The following is a 27,111-nucleotide window of genomic DNA, read 5'->3' on the forward strand; positions in this document are numbered from 1 at the left end:
TTCTGGTTTGTTTCTTCAGACTGTCGGGAGAGAGCATCTGCTTTCGTGTTCTCGGAGCCTGGACGGTATGTAACAGTGAAATTAAATCTGGTGAAGAATAGCGCCCATCTGGCTTGACGGGGATTGAGACGCTTGGCAGATCGCAGGTACTCTAGATTCTTGTGGTCTGTGAGAATGATGAAAGGTTCGGATGCTCCCTCCAACCAATGACGCCACTCCTCCAGTGCCAACTTCATGGCTAAAAGCTCACGATTTCCCACATCATAGTTGCGTTTAGCAGGAGAAAGTTTGCGGGAGAAGTAAGCACATAGATACATTTTGGCTGGTTCTCCTTGGCGTTGTGATAATATGGCCCCCACCCCTGTATTGGAAGCATCCACTTCTACGATGAACTGGCGTTCGGGATCTGGGTGACGCAGGATGGGTGCAGTGGTGAAACGTTTCTTTAGTTCTTGAAATGCTAGTTGAGCTTCGGGGTTCCAGGAAAGAGCTGTGGCGTTTGGTTAAAGCGGTTAAGGGAGCGGCAATGAGGCTGAAGTTTCTAATGAATCTTCTATAGAAGTTTGCGAATCCCAAGAATCTTTGCAGTTCTTTCACGGTTTGTGGTAATGGCCAGTCTACTACTCCCCTCACCTTTTTCTCATCCATGGCAACTCCGTCTTGACTGATTACATAGCCCAGGAAAGAAACGCTGGTTTGGTGGAACTCACATTTTTCCATTTTAGCGTAGAGATGAAATTGAATTAATCGTTGGAGAACGGATCTGACATGTTGGACATGTTCTTCAAGTGAGTCGGAGTATATCAGGATATCATCAATGTAAACGATCACCCATCGGTCCAGCATATTTCGGAAAACATCGTTCATGAACGCCTGGAAAACGGAAGGACTGTTAGACAAGCCGAAAGGCATAATCAAGTATTCGTAGTGCCCACTAGTGGTGGAAAAGGCAGTTTTTCACTCATCCCCTTCTCGAATGCGAATCAAGTTGTAAGCGTTACGTAAGTCGAGTTTGGTATAGTACTTGGCCTGGCGGAGCTGTTCTAATGCTGCTGGAACAAGAGGCAGTGGATAACGGTATTTAACTGTGATATCATTCAATCCACGGTAATCAATGCAAGGTCTGAGTCCCCCATACTTCTTCTTTACGAAGAAAAACCCGGCAGCGGCTGGTAAAGTGGAAGGTTGAATGAAGCCCTTAGCGAGTTCTTCTTCGATATATTGTTTCATTGCTTCAGACTCTGGTTTGGATAAAGGGAAAATTCTTCCTCTTGGGGGAGTCGCTCCGGGGATCAAATCTATGGCACAATCAGTTGAACGATGTTCAGGGAGTTGAGCCGCTTTCTCCTTGCTGAAGGCTTCAACCAGATCCGCATAAACAGAAGGTAAATTTTCGAGCTCAGGTATAATACCTGATTGTTACCAATAATTGTTGTGCAAGACGCTGGTATGGATCGGGTTACTCGGGTAACTTTGGACAGACAGTGACTCTTACAGGTTTCATCCCAGCGAATGATTTGACCCTCTCGCCAAGAGATGTGAGGATTATGGTTTTGAAGCCATGGATGTCCCAGAATGATGGAATGATGTGGAGCGTGAATGACACAAAAAAAGAATGTTTTCAGAGTGAAGAGATCCTACGTGCATCTTGATCTTTTCCGTCATACACTGGATCTTTCTCTCTCTGATGGGGTGTCCATCTAGCGCCTCCACTGTTAAGGAAGAATGACATGGATTCAGTTTGATGTTACACTGTTCGGCAAATGTTTGAGAAATGAAATTTCCTGCTGCTCCCGAATCAATGAAGGCTGTGGTTTCAAACACTTTATCTTGGATGGTCAAACAAACTGGAATTGTGAGACTATTAGTGGAGACTCTCCCTTTATCTTGAGAACTCACCGATGGATTATGAGTGGAAGGTCAAACAGGACAGGAGAGCTTCATGTGTCTGGGTTGACCGCAATACATGCATAATCGGTTCTGGAATCTACGTTCTCGTTCCTCTGGAGTGATATGTATGAATCCCAGCTGCATGGGTTCGTGAGTGGTTGTTGCCCTGAATGAAGTACGGATTGCTGCCCGGGGATTGCGTCTGGAACGCATCAGATTGTCGACTTGAATGGCCAGGGCGATATAATCGTTTAAATTCCTCCCCTCATCGCGACAGGCTAGCTCGGACTGAAGTTCAGTGGTAAGTCCTCTCCTGAAGAGCGTTTTCAGTGTATCTTCGACCCAGTTAGTTTGTGCAGCGAGTGTGCGAAAAGTGAGAGCATAATCAGCGGGGGTTTCTTTGTCTTGTGTGAGATTTGTGTGCGGCATCTCCTTCTCCGGTGGTATGCTCAAAAACTTGACGAGACTGTTGGGTGAATTCTTGGAAAGTGGTGAACGTGTTTCCCTCCGGCTTCCAGACAGCCGTAGCCCACTCCAATGCTCTGCCGGTCAGTTGTTCGGTGAGAGTGGTCAGGTGACTGAGCTGTTGCAGATCCAAACGAGAAGCTTGGGTTATGAGTTTGGTGGTTAACTGCTTGACGGCTGCTGGATTAGAAGATGGCGAAGTCTTCTGTAATGAACCACAGGGAACAGAGGAATCCATTTGCAGCTTTATTAAACAGAGTCGTACAGGCAGGGTCGAGACGAGGCAGAGCAATGCAGATAAGACAACAGGGTAATCCGGGAAACAGGCAGAGATCAGGGCAGGCAGCAATAATCGTAATCCGTAAACAGTCCGAGTTCAGGCCAGGCAGATATCAATCGAAGAAGAGTCAAACAGTCCAAAGTCCAAAACCAGAATATAAACGCTCAGAAATGATCACCGGGGCAAATCAAGACTTCGCACTGGTGTGGTGTGTGAAGGTGTCTTTTATGGGTGTGTGTAAATGCAGTGCAGGTGTGAGACGCAATCAGTCCCAGGTATGAGGCATGATGGGAATTTGAGTTTAAAGCCAATGATCAATATTCCGGGGAAGGCTCCCTCTGGTGGCGGAGAGGAGGCGGAGCGGGAGCCTCCACTGTAACAGTCATCTTCATCTTAGCTGACAAAGAAAACACTTGTTTATTAATAAACAATTAAAATATATCTCTGCTATATTTATACATATTCATAATCATTACTTTTGCCGGTTCTTTGTGACAGCTTTTAGGTGCTTTATTGGCAACGCCACCCTTACATGTTATGAGTCGCCACCGCTTCACCGCACCCACCAGAATAGGCCTGTATATATACAATTCTGGCTATATATATATATATATATATATATAGTGAGGAAAATAAGTATTTGAACTCCTGAGAAAGACAATGTTTATATTTGATACAGTAGCCTGTGTTTGCAATTACAGTAGTCAAAAGTTTCCTGTAGTTTTTCACCAGGTTTGCACACACCACAGGAAGGATTTCCAGGCAATTTCAGATCCCTCCATTATTTCTAAGTGGGAGAACTTGCAAAATAGTAGGGTGTTCAAATACTTATTTTCCTCACTATGTATATAGTGGTATGAATAAGTTTTGGGACCCATGCTAAAGAGGAATAAAAAAATCATCTTTTGGATATTGATCTTAATGCCTTAATTAGAAAAATGAGGAAAACTCCAACCTTTAAGGACACCAATTTTCTTTGTGAATGAATAATGTATCATAAATAAATAAATGTTTTTACTTAAAATACAGGGTGCATAAGTCTGGGCACCCCTATGTTAGATTCCCATAGAGTCAGGCAGATTTTTATTTTTAAAAGCCAGTTATTTCATGGATCCAGGATAATATGCATCCTGATAAAGTTCCCTTGGCCTTTGGAATTAAAATATCTCCACATCATCACACACCTTCCACCACACCTAGAGATTGGCATGGTTTTACTTCAGTTAGCCTAATAGCTGGTTTGATTTGCATTGAAAGATGATCTTATGGAAAGTACCCCATGCCAATCTCTAGGTGTGGTGGAAGGTGTGTGATGATGTGGGGATATTTTAATTCCAAAGGCCAAGGGAACTTTATCAGGATGCATATTATCCTGGATCCATGAAATAACTGGCTTTTAAAAAAAAAAATCTGCCTGTGGACACAGCTAATGGCTCTGGAAATGACAATGGCTCTGGAAGTGAAGCGCGGGCTTGTCGGGGCTGTATATATACAGATAATAAAAAAAAAAAGATTATTAGTTAAAACATTGTAAAATGCACCTGCATACTGTTTTTCCAGTCATGAATTTGGTCATTGAGGATTTCTGAAAAATTGTGCAAAAATCTCGCAAAAATATATAAATATATATACTCTACATATAGATAGATAGATAGATCGATACCAGTTTAATACGTCTAGATGTCATTACAGATGTAATTGCATGCAGGTAATTGTACAATTGTATGCAACAATATAATACAATGTAAAATCATATATGTCTTCAATATTAAATAAAGTTAGAGGGTGAAGAAATTACTTTACATTCACATTTTTTCCCTAGGTAAAGATGTACTGACAGTACTAGCATTTGATGAAGATGATTCGAGTACAAACAATGGAACATTTGATTTAACAATCAAGTCTTTCACACCAAAACCGGATAATGTTGAATTTTATATTCAGCAGCAAAAAGGACAAAGTTCTGGGACAGTTTATTTTAGAGGGTGTTTGGACTATGAGGTATGAAACTAATTTCTTTCATTGGTAATAATGATTTACCTGTTATTACATTCAGATAACATGCATTTCTATTAGTGATTTATAAATATTTCTCCATTCCTACACAAGAAATATTTTAAATTAATCTTTTCCAGAAAGCTCAGAAATACACAATCCTGGTTGAAGCAAAGGACAAAGGGGAAAAGATACAATTGTCGAGTACAAGTACAGTGATAATCAATATTTTGGATGAAAACAACAATCTTCCAGGTTTCTCTGGCAAAACAGTGGGTTTCATATTGGACTGGAAGTTTTCAAGTTTTAATATTTAAATACAGATTGTTCTATAAAACCCAACCAAATATTTGACTTGTGTTTCAGGGATCTGGGAAGGTCAAGGAGCGAGAAACTGGAGTTGAAGTTCTGCGACTGCAAGTAACAGACAAAGACACATATGGTTCAAAAGCCTGGAAAGCCAAATACACTATCTATGGAGATAAAAAAGAGCAGTTCAAAATTGAAACAGATCCTAATACAAACGAGGGGATTTTAACTGTTGTTAAGGTAGGCAAAATGTTTTGATCATGTTAGAATCAGAGTTTGCACTGACTTTGTCGTTATATAGTTGCATCTGCTGGGATAGGAACTATTTTGAAATAAAAAAAAAAACATATGAAAAATATTCACACGTACATTCATGTTGACACTTCTCTAAACTATCTTTATTTTTTGGCTCATTCCTACATTACAACACCTAGCAAATGGACTATGAGGAGCAAGCATACCAAAATCTATCCATCAGTGTGCAGAACGAAATTCCTTACTTTTCATGTAAGGTCAAAAAGCAAGTACCGAATGCTATGTGGGAGCTCGACAAAATACCCCAAAACTCTGGCATGAGTGTTGAAAACCTCTATAATACCATTCCAGTGACCATTTATGTTGAAGATGTCAACGACCCTCCAGTATTTACACCCTCTGTTAAACACGTTCACATAATGGAGAACATAGCAGCAGGAACAAGTCTTGCAACCTTCACTGCTAAAGACATGGATGGAAGCCATATAAACACATTTAGGTGCGAAAAGCTAATAATACGTGTAAAACTAATGCCACTGTAGTTTTTTGGAGGTACAAGATCACATATGAACAAAGGTGAATTTATCTGGTGTTTCTTCGATTCTCAGATTTGTTAAAGGTGAAGATATTGATGGGTGGATAACTGTTGATGCAAAGACTGGACTAGTATCCACAAGTAAAATTCTAGACAGAGAGTCGCCATTTGGTATAAACAGCACCTACAGAGCAACCCTATATGCTGTGGATGATGGTAAGATTATAGTTTTTTAAAGAAATTAATAATTTTATTCAGCAAAGATGCCGTCGACGTGACGACGTTAGGGAATTACTTCAGGGAGCCCTATCAACTTCGAGTATCTACAGAACGAGCCAATGAACGTTGGCGTGCATGAGAAGTGTCACGTGCCCTGCCCCGCAGTGCAGTTATAAACAGGAAGCGGGCGCACACACTCAATGTCTCTCACTTCGGAGCCGAGATTTCATTTTGACTTCATTTTCATTTGAGTTTCTACACAGAGGCGTAGCAAGCTTTTGAAAAGTGTGGGGGATGGATGTGTCATTTAAATTTGGGCATGCCGCATGTTACGTAGACCCCTGTCCCTCTAGGGGGGTTCGGGGGCATGCTCCCCCGCAAGAAAATTTGGTACATTTTAAGGTTAAATGCATCAATCTGGAGCACATTGAGAGCTCAAAATTAAGAGCTTCAACTGGATTCGACCCAGGCCTGTGCACATTGAACAACGAAAAAGCATTGACTTGTAGCTTACCTAAAGAGGGCTCAAACATCTTTATAGTTATGATATAGAGTCTGTCATTATATTATATATTACGTTATCAAAATTACAATACTTTTGTCCTAATTTCTTCACTTGTAAGAAATAAACCCTTGAGCTTTTATTTAGGAGAAAACACAGAACACCATGCTGATCGTGTGAGCAAAGAGCGCGTTTTTTTTTATTTTTATTTTTATTTTTTTTATAAATCACGCAGCATTACAAACAGAATGCCTAACGCAAGTCTTGTACTGTTTGTCCAAAAATACGAAATATAATAATGAAAACACTGGACATGTCAATAAAACATAAACATAACATCTTCCCAAACACATATCGAGCTTATTTAAAAACCTCGAAAGCATAAACACTCAGTTTATGAGTACACTCAAAGTACCTGGAAAAGGGAGATGTAAACAACCATAAGTTCCCGCCTCCTCAGCACGAGCTGACCGATACATCTAACACATCAAGAGAGGCGGGACTTAAGGCAAAACAGCCAATCATCAGCCGGACACACTCAAAGCCGGTGTCATGTTTGAGAGGAGACAGCCGCAGCGAGCGCACACACACACACACACACACACTGAGCGCCAGAGCAACAGAGGAGCGACTGTAGGAAGGCGTTTGTGTAAAACTGCGGAAAAACGGCAGAAAAAGTGCGGGTGTTGAACACTCTCACCGGGAAAAGTGTGGGTGTTAAAACACCCACATCCCCCACGGTTGCGACGCCCCTGTTTCTACAGACTGCTGAATAGTTGGAGACTAAAGAAAGGAGAATACTCTGTTCCAGTGCTGGTGTGAAGGCGCGATCAGCAGTGGGCGCGAGCATTACAGCTCACATCTGCTGTTTTCACAGCATTGTGTGTGTGTGTGTATGTCTGTGTGTGTCGGTCTCGGTGGGCGCTCGGTGCATGGTCAGGGTGATCTGAGGATTGCCGTGAGGGCTTCCCCGCCGAGGCAATCTCCGTGGGTCCCTCACGCCTCATGAGCGCCATACACAGGGACATGGTTCTCAGTCACCTCAGCCACTTAGGGCTTCGGGTCAACTTGGAAAAGAGCAAACTCATCCTCTGGCAGACGATCTCTTTTCTCGGTATGGAGTTGGACTCGATCAACATGACAGCTTGCCTAACCGAGGCCCGCATCCACTCAGTGTTGAAATGCGTGAGCACGCTCAGACACAGAACAGCGACACCACTGAAACTATTTCAGAGACTCCTGGGTATATGGCATCTTCAGCCGCGGTAACGCCGCTCGGATTGGTTCATATGAGATCGCTACAACACTGGCTCCACGATCGAGTCCCGCGATGGGCGTGGCAGAGCGGCTTGTGCCAGGTCCAAATAACCCCGCACTGTCACCAAACTCTCAGCTTGTGGTTGGACCATTCGTTCCTGCGGGCAGGTGTTTCCTTTGAACAAGGGACCGTGTCATCCCTTGGCAGAGTCTGCTCTGCCGTCACTGTCCGGTGTAGCCTCCCCCTTCAGGCTGGAGCCACCCCAGTGACATTCCATATGTTGCACTGCCCCTCCGGCCAGTCCATATGTGTATTGTCCACATGTTACCTCCCTTCAGGCAGAATGTGACACGGGAGACGTGATGTCCCACCGCCACAGTTGCTGACCATCGCTGTACGGCCGTCACAATCTTGGCTCCTCAGCGAAAAAGATTGAGTGTGTGCGCCCACTTCCTGTGTTTATCCACGCTGCGGGGCGCGTGACGCTTCTCACGCACGCCAACGTTCATTGGCTCGTTCTGTAGATACTCGAAGTTGATGGGGCTCCCTGAAGTGATCCCCTAACGTCGTCACGTCTCCCGTTCCCTTCTTCAGGGAATGAGGGTTACCTCAGTAACCAAGACGTTTGTACTCCATATCAATTTATGTATAAGCCCATGTCTACGATTGGCAGGTGTCCCACCCCTGACAGGGACTGGAACTCTATTTATTCACCTGAATGATCAAAATGATAACGTACCAATGTTGGAAGTGAACGCAGTCAACATGTGTCTGGATACTGAGCCCACAGTGGCCAAAATCACAGCTGTAGACCTGGACCTTCCTCCACATAGTTCACCTTTTCACTATGAGCTTTTAGGAGATGTTAAGGACAAATGGAGAGTTGAACCAAACTATGGTAATGCGACCATCTACTTTACTCATCCCAATCCACCCTATACTATTCCTCACTGAATGTGCTGAGAATGTTTCAATCAGAAGTAAAATAAGTTATGTGAACAGTGTTATGTTATGTTATTTATATCAGGGGTGCCCAATCCTGCTCCTGCCGATCGACTGTCCTGCACAGTTCATATCCAACCCTAGTCAAACAAAAATGCCTTTCATTTTTCTTAAAGCCACACTATGCACTCTCTGTTTTTTTGTAAAACAGTCACCTCTAGAGCCACTGTGGTGTACTTGCACTGTCGTAAACAACCGTTATTCCCCTGTTACTGCATATCTACTGAACTACTGTCAAGTGTTAGACTACTTTATAATAATAAAGTTGCCTATCGCGTTTGCTGGCTTATAACGTTCCCTTTCGAGGGAACTCTACACTGCGTCGAGAATCGACACTTTGGGGACGCTCCCTAAGCGTGCGCCTCTGAAGTATGAATGAAACTAATCCAATCCTGATTGGTGTTGCGTCGTGACGTAACATGTGACGGCATACCCGGAAGTATAAAAGTGACGTTGTCACAACACACACTAGCTTTCGCTCTTCAGCAAGCGCTTTATGTTGAAACTGTCTGTCTTATTTGGTGTTGTTTGTCACTCAGTTTGAACTGGAAATGGCCAGCGAACAATTTAAAAACATGTGTGCATCTCTGCCCTCGTTATGTCACAGGTGGGGACGCACATGCTTTGTGTGTAAATTGTTTGGGAGCGCAGCATGACTTGTGCAGACTGTAAAGCACTTCCTATTAGAGTGCTGCGCTCCCGGCTGGCGTGCTTTGATGAGCACGGTCAGGCTTGCGTTCCCTGCGTTTCTGGTCCCGCGTCCGTTGAGGCGGCGCGGCGATTGAGATCGTGGGGTTCACAGCGGGATCTTGCAGACGAGAATGAGACTGCTGAGGCACTTTCTCATTCATCGTCTGATGATCCCGTAGCCCCTGTGAGTGGCGCAGAAGTCCGCGCCGCGGCTTCTTCTGACCACGATCAGGTCCCGATACTCAGGCTCTCTGCTTCCAAGGAAGTAGACGTGCTCAGTATCGATACGGATGACCGTGAGTTAGGCGCGCCAGTTCACGGCCAAGCATATGAGGAACTGGTGAGGTTGTGACTCGTGCCGTGGCCAGACTGAACTTCAGCTGGCCACAAAATGAGGAGGGAACGCAAGTTTAAATAAATTGCGTTTCTTGCGGCACGGGTCACAGCCTCAGCGCCGGAGTTTGCCGTTTTTCCCCGATCTCCACTAAAAGATCATGAGATCGGGGGATGAACCGCATTCGTCCCGTGTTTCCAAACCCAGTGTCCTAAATTCTTGCGTTTGCCGAGGCAGCGTGTAGATTACGAGTCTACTCTGCAATAAAGATTCTGTGACTGCAGCGCATAGATTTAAGGTCTGCATTGCAATACGGAAACTTTGACTCGGATCTCTCGTTTGTCGAGGCAAATTTTCTCTCGTGAAAATTACGAGTCTCCTTTCCAATAAGGGAAACTGGCCTGTTCTCCGGCGCTGTAACTTCAATCGTCGACAGGTTTAGGAATAAATAAATAATATATATATATATATATATATATATATATATAGTAAATAAATAAATATATATAAGATATATATATAAAATATATATGTTGTCCCGCCGTTTTGAACGTTTCGGGCTACATCGATTTCCAGCGAACGCACACTGTGTCGTTCACCCCGACTGTGGTCACAAAATTTTTCTCGACTTTTTCCTGCCGGTCATCCGCTTCAGGGACTCGAAAGACACCCGAGGTCGGTCTCAAGGGGCTGGTTCCCTTAGTAGATTTTGCAGAATGGCTACACCTTCCAATATATCTATATGGGGCCTGAATATTTTTAAACAGGAAACGATGTATGTTGCCCGCCGTCAGCGACGCTTCGGGCCACATCGGTTTCCAGCGAAAATATTATAACGAAGCATCGTTTATGGTCAAAACATCCATATCGACTACAGCCTGCCGGTATTCCGCTTCAGGAAGTCGAGAAAGATGCTCTCGAAAGACAAAACAGAAAAAAAAAAAAAAAAAAACCAGAGGCCACTCTCCAGAGGCTGGTACCCCTAGTATATTTTGTAGAGGCATGGTATCATCTTCCCAACATATCTGCATGGGTCCTACATATAATAGAATCAGGGTACAGACTGCAGTTTGCACACCGCCCCCCAAGTTCTCTGGGGTGGTACAGACTACAGTGGTCCCAGAGCAGGCTCAGGTGATGGAACAAGAAGTTCAAACTCTGCTGCTAAAGGAAGCCATAGAACGTGTTCTTCCTTCAGACAGGGGGTCCGCGTTTTACACCCGGTACTTTATAGTTCCAAAGAAGGATTGGGGGTTAAGGCCAATTCTAGATCTCGGGGTTTTGTACCGATCTCTGAATAGGGAGGTGCAGGTTCGAACGGTTAACTCCAGTAATCGTGAGTCAGATCAGAGGACTGATTTGTCACGATAGATCTAAAAGACGCCTATTTTCACTCCATCCTTCCATGTCACAGGAGATAACTGAGGTTCGCTTTCGAAGCTTACCAATATCGGGTTCTTCCGTTCGGCCTAGCACGCTCTCCCTGCACATTCACCAAATTTATGGATGTAGCCCTTGCTCCACTGAGACTTCAAGACATCCATATATTGATTTATCTCGACGACTGGCTCATTCTGGCTCAGTCTCGGGAAATGGCAGTTCGGCATCGAAATGTCGTCCTTGGCCACATTCTGAAATTGGGGTTGAGTCTCAATGCAAAGAGGAGTGTGCTAGAACCATCCCAGTGTACGACATTTTTGGGAGTCATATGGAACTCGATTACGATGTAGGCACGCATGTCTCCCGCACGTATCGAGTCAATTTTGACGATGGTATCCAGGGTAAAGCTAGGCCAGGCCATCACTGTGAAGCAGTTTCAAAGAATGCTGGGCCTCATGGCAGTGACATCCAACATCATTCCTTTGGGGCCTGCTACACATGAGGCCCCTTCAGTGGTGGTTAAAGACCAAGGGGTTTTCTCCCGAGGGAATCCGCTTCGTATGATCAGAGTAACGCGCAGATGCCTTTGTTCTCTGAGAATATGGAAGAAACCTTGGGCCAGTGTTGGGAGTGTCATGTCGCCGGGAAACCGTTTCGACAGACGCCTCCCTCACTGGCTGGGGCGCGGTCATGGACGACCGTTTGCCAGGGGTCTATGGCAGGACCATCATCTTTCTTGGCATATAAACTGCCTAGAGATGATGGTTGTGTTCAGGGCTTTGAGGAGCTTCCTCCCAGACATCAAAGGTCACCACGTCCTAGTACGGTCAGTGGTAGCCTATCTGAACCGACAAGGGGGAATCAGATCGCGCCCTCTGTGCAGACTGACGCATCAGATTATCCTTTGGTCCCAAGGGAAAATACTCTCTATCAGAGCAATGTATATTCCGGGGGTTCAGAATCAGGGGGCAGACATCCTGTTGAGAAAACCATACTTAGCTCTTGGGCTCCATCCACCAGGAGATTATATGACCTCAAGTGGAATGTGTTTGTCACTTGGTGTAGAGAACTTGGGTTAAATCCAGTAAACTGCCCGGTGGCTTCAGTTCTGGGATTTCTCCAAGATCGTTTCTCTAAGGGTCTCTCCCCGTCCACGCTTAGGGTGTACGTGGCTGCCATTGCGGTTTTCCACGCACCGTTAAGTGATGGGCCTCTGGGGAGGCACCAATTGGTCATTCGGTTTATCCTTGGTACTTGGAGGATGAGGCCGGCAGCCAGGTCCAGGGTTCCTGCCTAGGACCTGGCAATAGTTCTGGAGGGGTTATCCAAAAGTAGAGTGCCCCCTTCGAACCTTTAGAGTCGGCTTCGCCTAAGGACTTAACACTGAAAATGGCTTTTCGCTTAGCAATTACCTCACTTAAGAGGGTGGGAGATTTCCAAGCCCTGGCAGTAATGCCAGCTTGCTTGGAGTTTGCCCCTGGCAGAGTGAAGGCCTTTTTACACCCGAGTCCGGGCTACGTGCCTAAAGTTCCATCGAATACGGCTCATTCTATAGTCCCTCAGGCATTCCATCCTCCACCTCATGTGTCGGCGGAAGTGGAGAGGCTTCACTTGCTCTGCCCAGTCAGAGCTTGAGCTTGTACCTTGAGGGGTCCTCTTCTTGGAGAAGGTTGGAACAATTGGACTAGTATGTTCTGGGTCACCTAAGAGGGGGCTCCCGGCAACCAAACAAACTATTAGCAACTGGATCGTCCAGGCTATTACTGAGGCTTACAAGGTGCGCGGTTTGCCTTCACCTTTTACCTTGTGGGCACAGTCAACTAGAGGCATGGCTTCCTCTAGGGCCCTTCTTTCGGGAGTACCTCTTTAGGAGATCTGCGAGGCAGCCGGCTGGGCTACCCCACATACTTTCATAAAATTTTACAGTCTCCACCTTCCCAGTACACCCGGTGCACAGGTGCTCAGTCCTTGCTGAGTGCCTAGACAGTTTTACTCCAGGACAGGCCTATTCGGTGCGTGGCCTAGTGGGCACTCGTTCCCCAAAGTGTCGATTCTCGACGCAGTGTAGAGTTCCCTCGAAAGGGAACGTCTCGGGTTATGACTATAACCCTTGTTCCCTGAGAAGGGAACGAGACACTGCGTCGTTCTGCCACGCCCCCTTTAGGCCTTAGAGCGTCTTGCTTCATCGCGAGGCTAGTGTGTGTTGTGACAACGTCACTTTTATACTTCCGGGTATGCCGTCACATGTTACGTCACGACGCAACACCAATCAGGATTGGATTAGTTTCATTCATACTTCAGAGGCGCACGCTTAGGGAGCGTCCCCAAAGTGTCGATTCTCGACGCAGTGTCTCGTTCCCTTCTCAGGGAACAAGGGTTATAGTCATAACCCGAGACGTTTTTACATGATTTCTGCTAAGTCACAAGTAAATAGCCTATAGTGTAGGACTAATGTATAATTTCATTTGGGTTTTTTGATTTTAATGTAAACATTACAAAATGTCAGATGACATCAATAAAGTTAAATGTACGTCGCATTATTTCATAACATTGGTCGTTATGATTTAATTAGACATGATTATTACAATTTATCATAATATTTAGCAAATTGTGTTCAATTACACTATTTACAACCTCTAGGCTTATATAAGTCCTAATATATGTCCTCATGATAATCACAGGAATCAACATCAACAGCGTCAAGATTTAATTGATTCATAATCAACACAATTTGAAGAAAAATTACAGTCGGGAAGTGCACTGTTAGTCAGATAAAGTTTATATAACAGTAACTTACGCACGACATAAGAAATCCGAACCAGACACAGGACTAACGTTACGTGATACACATCACAACACCTGAGTTCAGCTGGCAAACTAGCTCTTGTGGCAACCTCGGCAATAAAACATAACGAAAAAAAAAAAAAAAAACTAAGAGAAACGACTGTTTGTTAGGAAGTCTGTTATAGCTTTGGTAAACGAAAGCTAGCTAGACGTGTGGGAATTATTGAACTGGTCTAATTATCAACAACGGATGAATGAACAGCACCGTAAAAAATGACAAACTACAAGCTAGTGCAGCAACATACAACATAGAACGCAAACAAGTTTACAAATAAGAGATTTACTTACAACTCCATCACAAGATCGGCAGGTCAGCGTCGCAGTTACAATCCAGTGCTGCTTTTTAGCTCGCGCCAACGAGTGAAAGCCTGACCGAGTGAACTCCTGTCCGGTTTCTAGCACGGTCCGATTCTCTTTTCCTTTTTCTAAACATTTCTGACCGAGTTGTCTTGGATGCGCGGAAGTAGCTTCACACAGTATGTTGTTGTTGATGTATGTGACGTAGTTGGCGTAAACTATTTCGTGATTCTCGCGAGATGTGTCAGGGGCGCCGCTCTCAAACTTGCATGGCTGGTTTTTCTGGCGGCGTCCCCCCCAAGCTCTACTACCAGGATGATTCGCCCTACTATGACTTTGTTAGCCACCGAAACGACTTTGAAGCTGTTATATTAAGGTACAGATCTTGCATAGAGTGCCTTTTATTTGTTACTTCAGGTGTGTTTGATTAGGGTTGGAGATGAACTGTGCAGGACAGTCGATCGGCAGGAGCAGGATTGGACACCCTTACTCTAGGCAAGTAATGCCAGAGATCTCTTAGAAAGACAGGGCTCTTCCACCACCTCTTTGGGGTTGTGTTTTTGTATCTTTTAGCGGTAGCTAACAAGTAACTTTTTTTTTCTCTTGAAGGCACAACAGTGAGTCTTGTAAAAGAACACAGTGTGTATTCAGGTCATCACCTCCTACAGATCAAAATATTAGACCAGCAGGGATTGTCCTCCATCCAAAACCTGTCTGTCACAGTGTGTGACTGCTCTATCGCTCCCAACTGCCATGTCAGGATGGCTCGGATGGCTCAAATGGGACCTGCTGCAGCCTGGATTGTTGTTCTTACAGTTCTGATCTTCATTGGTAATGCAGTGATTTAAAATGTTTTGATGGTATTAATAGTCCTAATAGATGATAAAAGATTTCGCGAACAGTTTCATAATATTAAAAACCCATCTTTCTGTACAAGTCAATCCAACCATTAAAGATGTGGTAAAACAACAACAAAAATGCTGTGAAAACCTGTAGAGACCGGTTTTTAAATGACAAATGCTTTTGAGAAATACACATCTATTTTATTGGTCCAGACCACCAAAGATGGTGAATCATAGTGGAAAAGTTTGTGCACTAGCATACATGTATGAGAATCCCATATTGATCCAGTCACACTCTTATCGATGACATACTGGAATCCATATATGCTATCGTTTATCATGGTCTGCTTTGTCATTCTCACAAAAGGATCATGCTTGAATGTGCACAGATTGTTTGGCAATCCCCACAGTGAATTTATCTGCATGGATTTATCTGACTTGAATGACTTATTGGTTATTCAGGTTTTCTCGTCTGTATATAGGAAAAATGCCCTTCGCCACCGTTGATGCCACAGGGTCTGTGACAGTCCATTTTTCAGTCTCTCAGATACAACATTGGAGGGACATTACATTTACATTTATGCATTTGGCAGATGCTTTTATCCAATTGCATTATAAGCTATTCTTATCAGTTCTTGGAATTAAACACATGACCTTGCGCTGCAATCGGCAACGCTCTACTGCTTGAGCTATAGGAAAGCTACAGGAGCACTACAGGAAAACTGTACAGCTACAGGAAAACATTACAAACATTGTGTGGCTCCTCGATACACTAGAAAACAGTTATTGTCTTCAAGTCAATAATAGACCCCTGTTGTGTACCTGTATTGGCCCAAAGTAGTTTGGGACCTTTGCCAGGCTCTTGCTTCAGATCCAACCCAGGGGCTTCCATTCAAAATACTTTATTGTTCAGTTACAGGATGGGAATTTCAGACCAATCCTTGGCATCAGATGCTCAGTCACCCCAGACATCTTCCTTTCTGCATGTTATCTGCATGTTATGCTGTGTGGTAGATGTATTGCTTGCTGCTGAACCCGGCATGTAGGATGCATATTTGCACATCCAAATTACATTCAGGCATTCCAGGGCAGAACATACCAACATTGTGTCCTTCCCTTTGGACTTTCTCTTTCATGTGTGTTCACACAATGTATTCAGGTAGCATTTGAAGCTACCTCTGCAGAGGAACGAGTGGGATTCTACACATTGACAAGCAGCCAACAACAACACACTGCACCTACTTGTTGTAGGTTGAAGCCTTAGGGCTGAAGATGAATCTGCAGAAAAGCTGTCTTGTTCTTTATCAGTCAATGTATTTTCTGGGTATGCACCTGGATTCCAGATCAATGAGGGCAGCTCACGCAGTGAACAAAAGGCTGTAGCAAGGTTCCAAGTTCCCAGAAACTCTATATCAAATTCCCATGACTGAACTGCTGCCTCAGCAGTCCTTCATCTACTATGGCAGGGATTCCCAAAGTGTGGTACACGGACCCCCAGGGGTACACGATCTGCCACCAGGGGGTGCGCGAGAGTAAAAAAAATGGCGGTCTGTTTTTTTAAGTGGGTTTTTCCATACAATAAAAAAAAACCATGAACAGTAAACATTTCCTTAGGAATCACTTTTATTTTAAATAATAAAAAAACTATAATTTATTAGTTTTTGATAGAAACGTAGAAGACTGCTCTGCACTGCATCCACTAGGCTATATGTCACGTGATCAACTTCTAAATTCAAATGTGCTTTTGCACGTTGGCTGGCGCTGAGCCAGTGCTGTCATATATTGTAACTAGTGAGTGTTTTCAACCACATAAAGATTATTTTAGGTTTCAGATATTTCAACACACATAAATGATTTTGATTTTTGCTGATTTTTATTTATATAGCTAATACATTTGTGAATTTTTGGAAAAATTAAATATAGGAGATCATCATTCATTCAGTGCTGTGTTGTGGTTGCATTGTGTCATGTGATAAGCAATGACACATCACCATTGAAACATTATGATTAAAGTGACAAGTTCTAAATAATGGTCGCCTTGAAAAACTCAACTTCATGACTGAGGGTATGTAATATCAATCTGTTTGAGTTATGGGTGGAATTTATTACCCTTTATCTTTTCAGACAGGGACTTGCAGGAGGCAGATACTAGTGAAAACATACAATATCATATTAGTGTTTCTCATCAATCATCAGCATTGTTGCTTCTTGCAGACAGAAACCTGCCAATTAGAGCAATAAATATTCCTGGTCAGACCAAGAGTTTATCGGATTCCCTTTCTCGCTGGAGCCTGAGCTCAGTGGATGGGTGTCTCTACAGAGCAGTGGTTTGATCAATTTGGGAGAGATATGGGATGGTGTCATTGAACCTCCTTGCCAGCAGGACAATAACACTTTGTTACCTATGGTTGAGAAGAATCAAGTACTAATTCAAGTACAAGCCCTAGCTCATGTGTGGCCAGATCTCCTGCTATATGCTTACCCTCCTCTTCCTCTGATCTGGGCATTCCTGAGACGTGTGCAGGAGAGACAGCACAGGCTACTAATAGCTCCCTATTGTCCAACAATGTTTTTTTTTTTTCTCAGTTTCCTGGTTACCAGGAGACTGAACGGCTCCACCTCATCCGTTGCCCCTTTAGGGACCTATTGTCTCAGATGGATGGGACAATATGGCACCCAATTCCACGGAGACTGAAGTTGTGTGTCTGGACCCTGGGGCTCCGGTACTAATTGAATCAATGCAAGATTCTCTGTATGGTGCATAAACACTCAACCTTTCCACTATGACTAACCATCTCTGGCAGTCTTCCACTGATTATCCAACCACGGTTGTACCAAGGTAAACAGAAATTCTCTCTTTTTTCAGCAATGTGCTTAATGGTCCTTCTGATCTCCTGCAAGGCAGATAAAAAAATTATTGAAATGGACGATGGCGTTGGTTGTCTCATCAAAACAAATACAGAAAATCCAGGAACAGACTGCATGGTAATTTCATTACGCAACCCACAGTAGTGGTCCTTCAGTAATATTTGAATTGGTGCATTTTATTCAGTTTTAGGCAACACTTTACAACAAGGTTATATGTCTAAATTACATAATAACATGAAATAATGAACAGTTTTTTTTTTACAGTATTTGTTCATTTAAAGGAGCTGTGTGCAAGAAATGTATTTCAATTAATCATATTAATTTTCGTAAAGGCCACAAAACAGTACCAGTTCCCTTTCGAAGGGAACTCAACAATACGTCGAATGACGCTATGGGGAACGCCTCAGGCGTGACAGGTGTCTGAAATCAAATATCAACTCACAGTAATCAGGTTGACCGGCGACAGCCCGTGCATCATCAGCTTGAATGATGAGCGCGTCAATCTGGATGTATAAGAAGGGCGCCTTGAAACCGTGACAACATCTTTTCGTCTTCAGGGACTGTTTGTCTGTGTGATAGTATCAACGATTAAACGCGCAGAGACGTGGAGAAACACTTTGCGCGAGTGTGCCGACTTGTGTCCAGATATTTGACACCGGAGGATTCACACGATCTGTGCGTGTTCTGCCTGAGAGAAGAGCATTCGCGGGAAGCTCTCGAGGGAGTTTTTTGCGCGAACTGAGAGTTTTTCCTTTCAGAACTCTCTGCTCTCGTCTGACCCACTTCTCGAGGGAAGTGGGCGCGGCATCTGAACCCCGCGGTTCCGGTTCCCGCTTGGGCTGAGGCTCAGTGGCGGTTGAGCTCGTGGAGCTTTCAGATGGAGCTGGCAGATTATCGGGAGAGGGGCGTTAACCTCGCGGATGATCTACCAGCTGACGAGGGTGAGTTACAGATTAATGTTGAACATCTAAGAAGAGAGAAAATGAGCGCTCTCTCTCTTTGGTGAATCTGTAACTGTTCTCTTTGGGCAGGGCAGGAGTTGGCTGTAATATATATATATATATATATATATATATATACATAGAAAAGGATGTCAGTTTGGTTGAGACCGAATCATTTCAGCCCTCCTGCCCAGTGTACGCTGAGCTGGTTGACATTATGGGGCGCGCCTCAGACAGATTGCTGTTGCAGTGGAGGCGCGTCTGGGAGGAACCCGCTCATGGTATTTTGGATGGCTGGTTCCTCCCCACCCATAAGCCACCAGCCCGGATGAGCCTTCCATTCGTTTCCGATCTCCACGCTGGGATCGAGAGGGTATGGAAGAATCCGTTCTCCTCACGTCTCTATCTGCATCAGCGGGCTAGTTTCGCTGCTGTGGAGGGAGCCGTGGAGAACGGATAAGTGTCGAGGCCGCCAGTGGACGAGACGTTGGCTAACTATCTCGTCTCTGGTTGGTCCTCTTCACTAAGAGCTCTGACACTGTCATCCAAGCTGCTCAAGACATCTTCATGCTTGAATGACAGAGCGTACACGGCAGCAGGTCAGGCAGGTGCGGTTCTGCACGCCCTTGTGGTCCTCAGGCCTACCAGACCGATCTGTTGCGGGACTCCGGGCCACCAAGCAAGCTGCTGTTCTGTCGGTGCTATGGTGGCCACGGAGAGACATCTGTGGGAGCTCCCACATACTGTGGTTGCCAGGTTACAGGCCTCACCAGGCCTTCCTGGTTATGAGCTCCCACTGATTGTGGTCACCGGGTTACAGGCCTCACCAGGCCTTCCTGGTTATGAGCTCCCACATGCTGTGGTCGCTGGGTTACAGGCTTCACCAGGCCTTCCTGGTTATGAGCTCCCACATACTGTGGTTGCCAGGTTAAAGGCCTCACCAGGCCTTCCTGGTTATGAGCTCCCACACATTGTGGTCGCCAGGTTACAGGCCTCACCAGGCCTTCCTGGTTATGAGCTCCCACATACTGTGGTCGCCAGGTTACAGGCCTCACCAGGCCTTCCTGGTTATGAGCTCCCACATACTGTGGTCGCCAGGTTACAGGCCTCACCAGGCCTTCCTGGTTATGAGCTCCCACATACTGTGGTCACCAGGATACGAGCTCTCACGTACTGTGGTCGCCAGGTTAAAGGCCTCACCAGGCCTTCCTGGTTATGAGCTCCCACACATTGTGGTCGCCAGGTTACAGGCCTCACCAGGCCTTCCTGGTTATGAGCTCCCACACATTGTGGTTGCTAGGTTACAGGCCTCAAAGGGGCCTTCCTGGTTATGAGTTCCCACTTTCTGTGGTGGTCAGGTTATAGGCCTCACCAGGCCTTCCTGGTGAGGAGCTCCCACACATTGTGGTTGCTAGGTTACAGGCCTCAAAGGGGCCTTCCTGGTTATGAGTTCCCATATACTGTGGTAGTCAGTTTACAGGCCTCACCCAGCCTTCCTGAATGTGGGCTCCCACATGATGCGGTAGCCAGACTACAGCCTCACCACCTTCCCTGAGCACTTTGCTCCCACTCTGTGGTCACCAGGCTTCAGGCTTCATTGGCCTTCCTGGTTGTGAGTTGTCACATGTCAGGTTGCAGGCTTCACCAGGCCTTCCTGAATGTGAAACCCCCACTTTTCGTGGTCGCTAAGTTGTAGTGGTGAGTCTTCACATGTCAGGCTGCAGGCCTCAGCGGCCTTCCTGAATGTGAGCTCCCCATGCATTGGGACTATCGGGTGTTAGGCCTTGTCAGGCCTTCCTGATTATGGGTTCCCACTTGTTGTGGCTGCCAGGTTACAGGCCTCAAGTTCGGCCTTTCTGAACTCAGAGTGAAGTACACTAACCCCTACTTCACCTATTATTGTGGTAAATCACATGACGGGATGTCTTGTGTACTTTCTAAAATCCATTTTGTATGGTAAGGGTCACGCGTGGTATGCTTCGGTCCCTTCTTATGTGGCTCAGACCCCGGTCTTCCCTTGGGTCCCACTTTAAGTGGCGTCCTGTCACTGGCTACAGGGACGCCCTTCTCTGGCTAACTTCTGGAAGAAGTAGCTTCCACTTGGTGGAGTAAGCTCCCACAGGTTGTGGTCACCAGGCTGGGTCTCACTGACCTTCCTGAGTACGAGCTCCCACCCAATGTGGTCGCCAGGTTACAGGCCTTACCAGGCCTTCCTGGTCATGAGCTCCCACACACTGTGGTCGCCAGGTTACAGGCCTCAACAGGCCTTCCTGGTTATGAGCTCCCACATATTGTGGTTGCTGGGTTACAGGCCTCACCAGGCCTTCCTGAATTCAGAGTGAAGTACACAAACCCATACTTCACCTATTATTGTGGTAAGTCACCCGACGAGATGTCCTGTGCACTTTTTAAAATCCATTTCTTATGGTGAGGGTCACGCGCAGTATGCTTCGGTCCCTTCTTATGTGGCTCAGACCCCGGTCTTTCCTCGGGTCCCACTTTAAGAGTTCTTAAGAGCTAACTTCTGGAAGTAGCTCCCACTTGGTGTGGTTTTTCAGGTACACCAGGCTGGGTCTCACTGACCTTCCTGAGTACGAGCTCCCACCGGATGTGGTCGCCAGGTTACAGGCCTCACTAGGCCTTCCTGGTTATGAGCTCCCACATACTGTGGTCGCCAGGTTACGAGCTCCCGCATACTGTGGTCGCCAGGTTACAGGCCTTACCAGGCCTTCCTGGCCATGAGCTCCCACACACTGTGGACGCCAGGTTACAGGCCTCAACAGGCCTTCCTGAATTCAGAGTGAAGTACACAAACCCATACTTCACCTATTATTGTGGTAAGTCACCTGACGAGATGTCTTGTGCAGTTTTTAAAATCCATTTCATATGGTGAGGGTCACGCGCGGTATGCTTCGGTCCCTTCTTATGTGGTTCAGACTCCGGTTCTTCACTTTGGGTCCCACTGTAGATGTGTCTTTGTCGCAATACATTACGACAGGCACTTCCCTTGTTCAAGCTATCTCCCACAACTGTGGTTTTAGGTCTGATTAGACCTTTTTCGAGGTAGCCCAACATTGTGGGTCTGTCAGGTTTCTAGCCTCTGGCTTTCCTGAAGGATGAGCTTCCACATGCTGTGGTCGTTGGGTTTCAGGCCGCACAACGTACGGCCTTCCTGACATGAGCCCTCATGTATCGGAGCTCCCCACACATGGGGTCATCAGGTCTTAGGTCTCTTTGACCTTCCTGATTTTTGATCCCTCTCTTACTTCCTCAGTGCTCAAAAGCGAGCACTGGGTGGAAACTCGTGGATTGAGTGTACGATTCCCATTGGTTCGAGGTTGAGTCACACTCTCCGGAGGATCCCGTCTCTGTGATCCGAAACTCGATGGTTTCCGCCAGCTTCGCGGGCCTTCAGTTTTTGGATGCCTTTTCTATGCAATTTCCAGAGGCTCTGTCTTGGACGGACAGGCTATGGCCAGACTGTGTGTCTTAGTACAGATCACCAGGCCAGCCTGGGGGCATTTCAGGAGGAGTGTTCTCCTGAATAGTGACTGGCTGGGGGTCTCTTTGGCCCCCTAGCCACACTCCCTAGAAGGGACCCCTTCTATTTTGAAGTTGTGGTCCTAAAGCCTTTGAGCTGGCCCTGATTTACTCACGTTATTACGTTCTGGTTTTTCTTGGTTCATTAGCTTGGGCTATGACCGGTAGGGAGTGCTGTCACTGACAGCCCGATGTAACATAGGGTGAGTGGTTTCAGTGTTTCTTGGAATTACTGGTTCTGACAGTTGTCACTGCCTTTCGGCATGCACTCCCCTCAGCATGGCGGAGTGGGTATTTCGTTCCCCATAGCGTCATTCGACGTATTGTTGAGTTCCCTTCGAAAGGGAACGTCTCAGGTTACAACTGTAACCTATGTTCCCTGAGAACAGGGAACGAGACAATACGTCTCGTTGCCATGCCTCGGGGCCTGCCTGCAACAGTCCCTTCAGACGATAGGATGTTGTCACGGTTTCAAGGCGCCCTTCTTATACATCCAGATTGACGCGCTCATCATTCAAGCTGATGATGCACGGGCTGTCGCCGGTCAACCTGATTACTGTGAGTTGATATTTGATTTCAGACACCTGTCACGCCTGAGGCGTTCCCCATAGCGTCATTCGACGTATTGTCTCGTTCCCTGTTCTCAGGGAACATAGGTTACAGTTGTAACCTGAGACGTTTTGGCCACAATCTTGCGGCTCCTTTAATGATAATTTTAAAATACTAAATTGTAAAATACTTTCCAATGTAAATTATTCCTATGATCAAAGCTGAATTTTAAGTCTTCAGTGTCACATGATCCTTCAGAAATCATTTTAATATGCTGATTTGATGCTCAAGAATTGCTACTTGATATGACATTTTTTGACAAGATTGAAATTATGCATAGTTCTTGTTATTTGTATAATACAATTACAGTAACTAGTGTGTAAGAAACACTGTAAAATAAAATGTTACCACATTAAGTTTAAAAACTATGCTGTAATGCTGTAAAAAAAAACTATTGTTCATTGTACATGCTACCTAATTCATTAACAAATAATAATTAAGCGAACCTTATTGTAAAGAGTAAAGTATTGATAAGTGTAACTAATATTTATAGACAATTTCACAAGATGTAAACAACACTGGTCCAGAAGCACTTCCTGTTTCAGTTTTTTAACAATACATAAAAGCTGGGATAAAATACAACCAACAGAACATTTAAAACTGAATCAAAAAGTTAAACAAACATCTTTAAGATGTTTTCTTTACATGTGAAATAAAGAAAACAGTTGCAAACTGAAACGGGAAGTGTTTCTGGACCAGTGTTGTTTACATCTTGTGAAATGATTCATTGTTGTCTTAAATGATTGTTTTAATTTAAATCATCAGGATGTCTTCATAAAGGTTCCTTCCAGTATAGGCATTCAGAAAACAGATTCTTCCATCGTAAATACTTGCATAAATGTGTCTACAAATGTAAATTCAAGCCAGACGGTCACATCACAAACCGTGAGTAACAATATATACAGCTCTTCATGTTTGACTTTGGGGTTAATTAGAGCATTAAATAATATTTATCTTTCAAATTATTTCAAACATAAATAATATCTGACATTTCTGGAAATGTTTCTGTATGTTATGTGTATGATTATTTGTTCTTGAGTAATTCAAACTGAAAAATTCAAATGAAAATACAGTTAAAAGCAGTTAAATTTTATTCCTTTAAAGTGAAATTCTGCATCCTGTTTGCTATCGTACAGTATACTGTACAGGAGATGTAACTTTTCTTGTTTCATGTTGCTTCAAAATATCCAGGTGATACATAAAAAACAAGAGGCTGTACAGCCAGTCTTCACCGATCAGATGTTCAGACGCTCAATACATAGAGTGAGTATTACAACCACATAACAGCAAGTTTCCAAAGTTTTTGGTTATGTCATTTGTTTTGTGATGGTCTGTGTCTGCCATGTGTGTTTTCTAGAGTTCCACAAGAAGTTCATACAGAGAAAATTTCAAAGTAAGAATGAAGTGACAGTAATAATTAATAACAAATGCAAACATCAGTTCAGCCTTTCTTACATCATAATCTGTGTTTTTTTAAGCAGCGATCGAGTATCAGATCAAGGGCTTTTTACGGCAATGTGGCTTCCCTGAGCAACAACCTTGCTGTTGTGATCAACAAGGTGATTTTATGCTTCTTTAAACATACACTACTAATCAGAGGACTGTACACATTCTTATGCATTAAGAAATTATGCAAACCAAGCAAACAATACTTAAACAATCAAAAATAAACCGACGTCTTGGGAAAAAAAAAAACACTCGTGTGTTGTTACTAAATAAAATAAATAAATCTGATTTTGAAATAAAGATGAACAAGGGAAGGTTAAAGAGGAAAAATACACACACACACACACACACACACATATATATATATATACTGTATATACAAATAAAAATGTGTGAGAGAGGTGGAAACGAAAAGAGCCGAAAAGAAGCATTTAAAAACTTTAGAGCATAAGAAACATGTCCAAATGTTTGACAGGATGGTCAACCATTTTCATTGCGCTTTCCTTCCCCGCTTCTTCTCTTCAGAAACTACTTGCCCTCCAAACCCGTGATGAGGAGTTTGTTGTTTATGAGCCGCACTGCTACGCAGATGAAGGACAAGCTATGGACAATGCCGAACTGGATGCCCTCTCTATTCCAGAGAATGAATTTCATTCAGAGATGCTTAATCTGGACAACAGGTTCAGTCAACTAGCAAAAATTTCCAGACCTCACCTGATGCAAAGTTAACAGTTATCTCAAGAAGTGTAGCAGATCTTTTGAAAACGAGATACTGAATGAAAACATGAAATCAAAAACATTAATACAGAATATTGGAAGATAAGGGATGCTGGGTTAAACATTCAGGACAAATGGTTCTTCAAAGATTTTTCTACTGTATAATAGTGTTATTGTTTTAGGTACTGTAAGCTCAGTTTTTGGGTTTTGGGTCAGTGTAAATTAATGTTTTGAAGTGACCGTCAGCTCTATAATAATATAATTCAGATATAAAATATATAATTCAGAATATAAAATATATAATTCAGAAAGAAATATTATGTTCCGAAATAGTATGATGATGTTGTCACTATTTTTGAATGTTGGACATTCTAGTTGAATTTTTAAAAATTTGAATTTTATAGTATAAATCATACATTTGAATGGAGTCTGTGTACGTTAAATGGGTTTAAATAATTGCAGACATTTAACATAAAAATAGAAAATTAATGCTTTAATCTGGAAAAAAAAAAAACCTGATAATGCAGTTTTTGTTGCTGATAAGCATGTTGGAAGAGAAAGACTGTGACAGTGTTATGCAAAAACCTGTGACATATCTGGGTCTGTTCCCTTGATTGCAATATTTGTAACTAGAATAACTAGGAAACAAGGGTTGCTGGTTTAGGTGTTTCTTTTAACATTGTTGTAAAAATGTTTAACTGTGACCCAATTTTTTTTAAAGGGGTGATGAACTGAGAAATCAAATTTTCCTTGAGCTTTTGACATCTAAGAGGTCATCATATTATAAGACTATCCTGTAAGTTTCAGAACTGAAAAAGTCCTTGTTAGTCCAATAAAAGCTTTTATTGACACCAGCCTCAGCAAACGACTCGTTTTTCAAAGTGGGGATCGAACTATGCAGCCCATTCTCCAGCCCATTCTCACTCCCATGCTTCTCATTTGACCATGCTTCAATATCTGACGCTTTAGGCGCCCTTTAGCGTCAGTTAGATGACGCCCTAGGATCGCGTGTACCCTACCCCCACCCCATACCTAAACCTAACCGCGTCCTCTAACTGACGCTTTCCTTTAGCGTCAGTTAGATGACGCCGTAGGATCGCATCATGTAAGGGTGCCTAAAACGTCAAATATTGAAGCATGGTCAAAGGTGACGCCTTGGGGTGAGAATGCATTGAACTATGACGTAAAAGAGGATGAAACACCACCCCCGCAGCAGTTATACTATGACCTTTTCTAAAACCAAATTGGAAGTCAGACAACACATTATGACTGAAAAAAAAGTTATTTAACTGATCACTGACAAGGGATTCTAGAATCTTGACCAGGACAGTTTAAAGATTGGTCTGTAGATATTAGTGATGGCCGGTTCGTGAACGAATCGTTCTTTTGAACCGGTTCTTTTTAGTGAACCGGTCAAACCAGTACACTAAATCGGACTGAATCGTTTGATATAGTTCGCGTCTTGCGTCAGCGCTAAAGTCAAGTCAAGTCACATTTATTTATATAGCGCTTTTCACAATACAGATTGTATCAAAGCAGCTTCACAGTGATATCATGAAAGTATTACAACACAGATAATAATAATATTGCTAAACACTAAATAACCCCAACTGAGCAAGCCAAAAGCAAGGCGACAGTGGCAAGGAACCAAAACTCCATCAGATTGGATGGAGAAAAAACCTTGGGAGAACCCAGGCTCAGTCGGGGGCCAGTTCCCCTCTGGCTTACATTCATATTGTTTATATATAAATATTAAATATAAATATTGTTTATGTATAAAACGGCGCCATAACATATCGCAGGCATTGAATCATCTCTTCACAGGCGTTGGTCTTCTCATCACAGGCGTTGGGGCATCCGAAATCCCAGTGAGAGGCTGGAGACAAAACTGGA

General features: G+C 44.0%; 1 protein-coding gene across 4 annotated transcripts in view; it reads left to right on the forward strand.

The window, feature by feature from the left end:
- LOC120465188 (cadherin-like protein 26) overlaps positions 1 to 26,067 on the forward strand; it is a 38,391-nt gene extending 12,324 nt beyond the window's left edge. Inside the window, exons 5-17 of one of the 4 annotated variants that reach the window (XM_089124172.1) lie at positions 4,458 to 4,636; positions 4,771 to 4,902; positions 4,997 to 5,179; positions 5,374 to 5,693; positions 5,803 to 5,945; positions 8,382 to 8,606; positions 14,865 to 15,086; positions 17,964 to 18,082; positions 23,821 to 23,940; positions 24,247 to 24,318; positions 24,413 to 24,448; positions 24,534 to 24,614; positions 25,027 to 26,067. In XM_089124172.1, the coding sequence (XP_088980298.1) occupies positions 4,458 to 4,636; positions 4,771 to 4,902; positions 4,997 to 5,179; positions 5,374 to 5,693; positions 5,803 to 5,945; positions 8,382 to 8,606; positions 14,865 to 15,086; positions 17,964 to 18,082; positions 23,821 to 23,940; positions 24,247 to 24,318; positions 24,413 to 24,448; positions 24,534 to 24,614; positions 25,027 to 25,230 (2,036 nt within the window). In that variant the 3' untranslated portion in view covers positions 25,231 to 26,067. The remainder of the gene's footprint in view (positions 1 to 4,457; positions 4,637 to 4,770; positions 4,903 to 4,996; positions 5,180 to 5,373; positions 5,694 to 5,802; positions 5,946 to 8,381; positions 8,607 to 14,864; positions 15,087 to 17,963; positions 18,083 to 23,820; positions 23,941 to 24,246; positions 24,319 to 24,412; positions 24,449 to 24,533; positions 24,615 to 25,026) is intronic. The other 3 variants (XM_089124173.1, XM_089124174.1, XM_089124175.1) reach the window with 3 other exon arrangements.
- Positions 26,068 to 27,111: the final 1,044 nt, after the last annotated feature.

This window comes from Pimephales promelas, chromosome 20 (genome assembly GCF_988280905.1).
Source record: "Pimephales promelas chromosome 20, fPimPro1.hap1.1, whole genome shotgun sequence".
In the NCBI taxonomy this organism is placed as follows: Eukaryota; Metazoa; Chordata; class Actinopteri; order Cypriniformes; family Leuciscidae; genus Pimephales; species Pimephales promelas.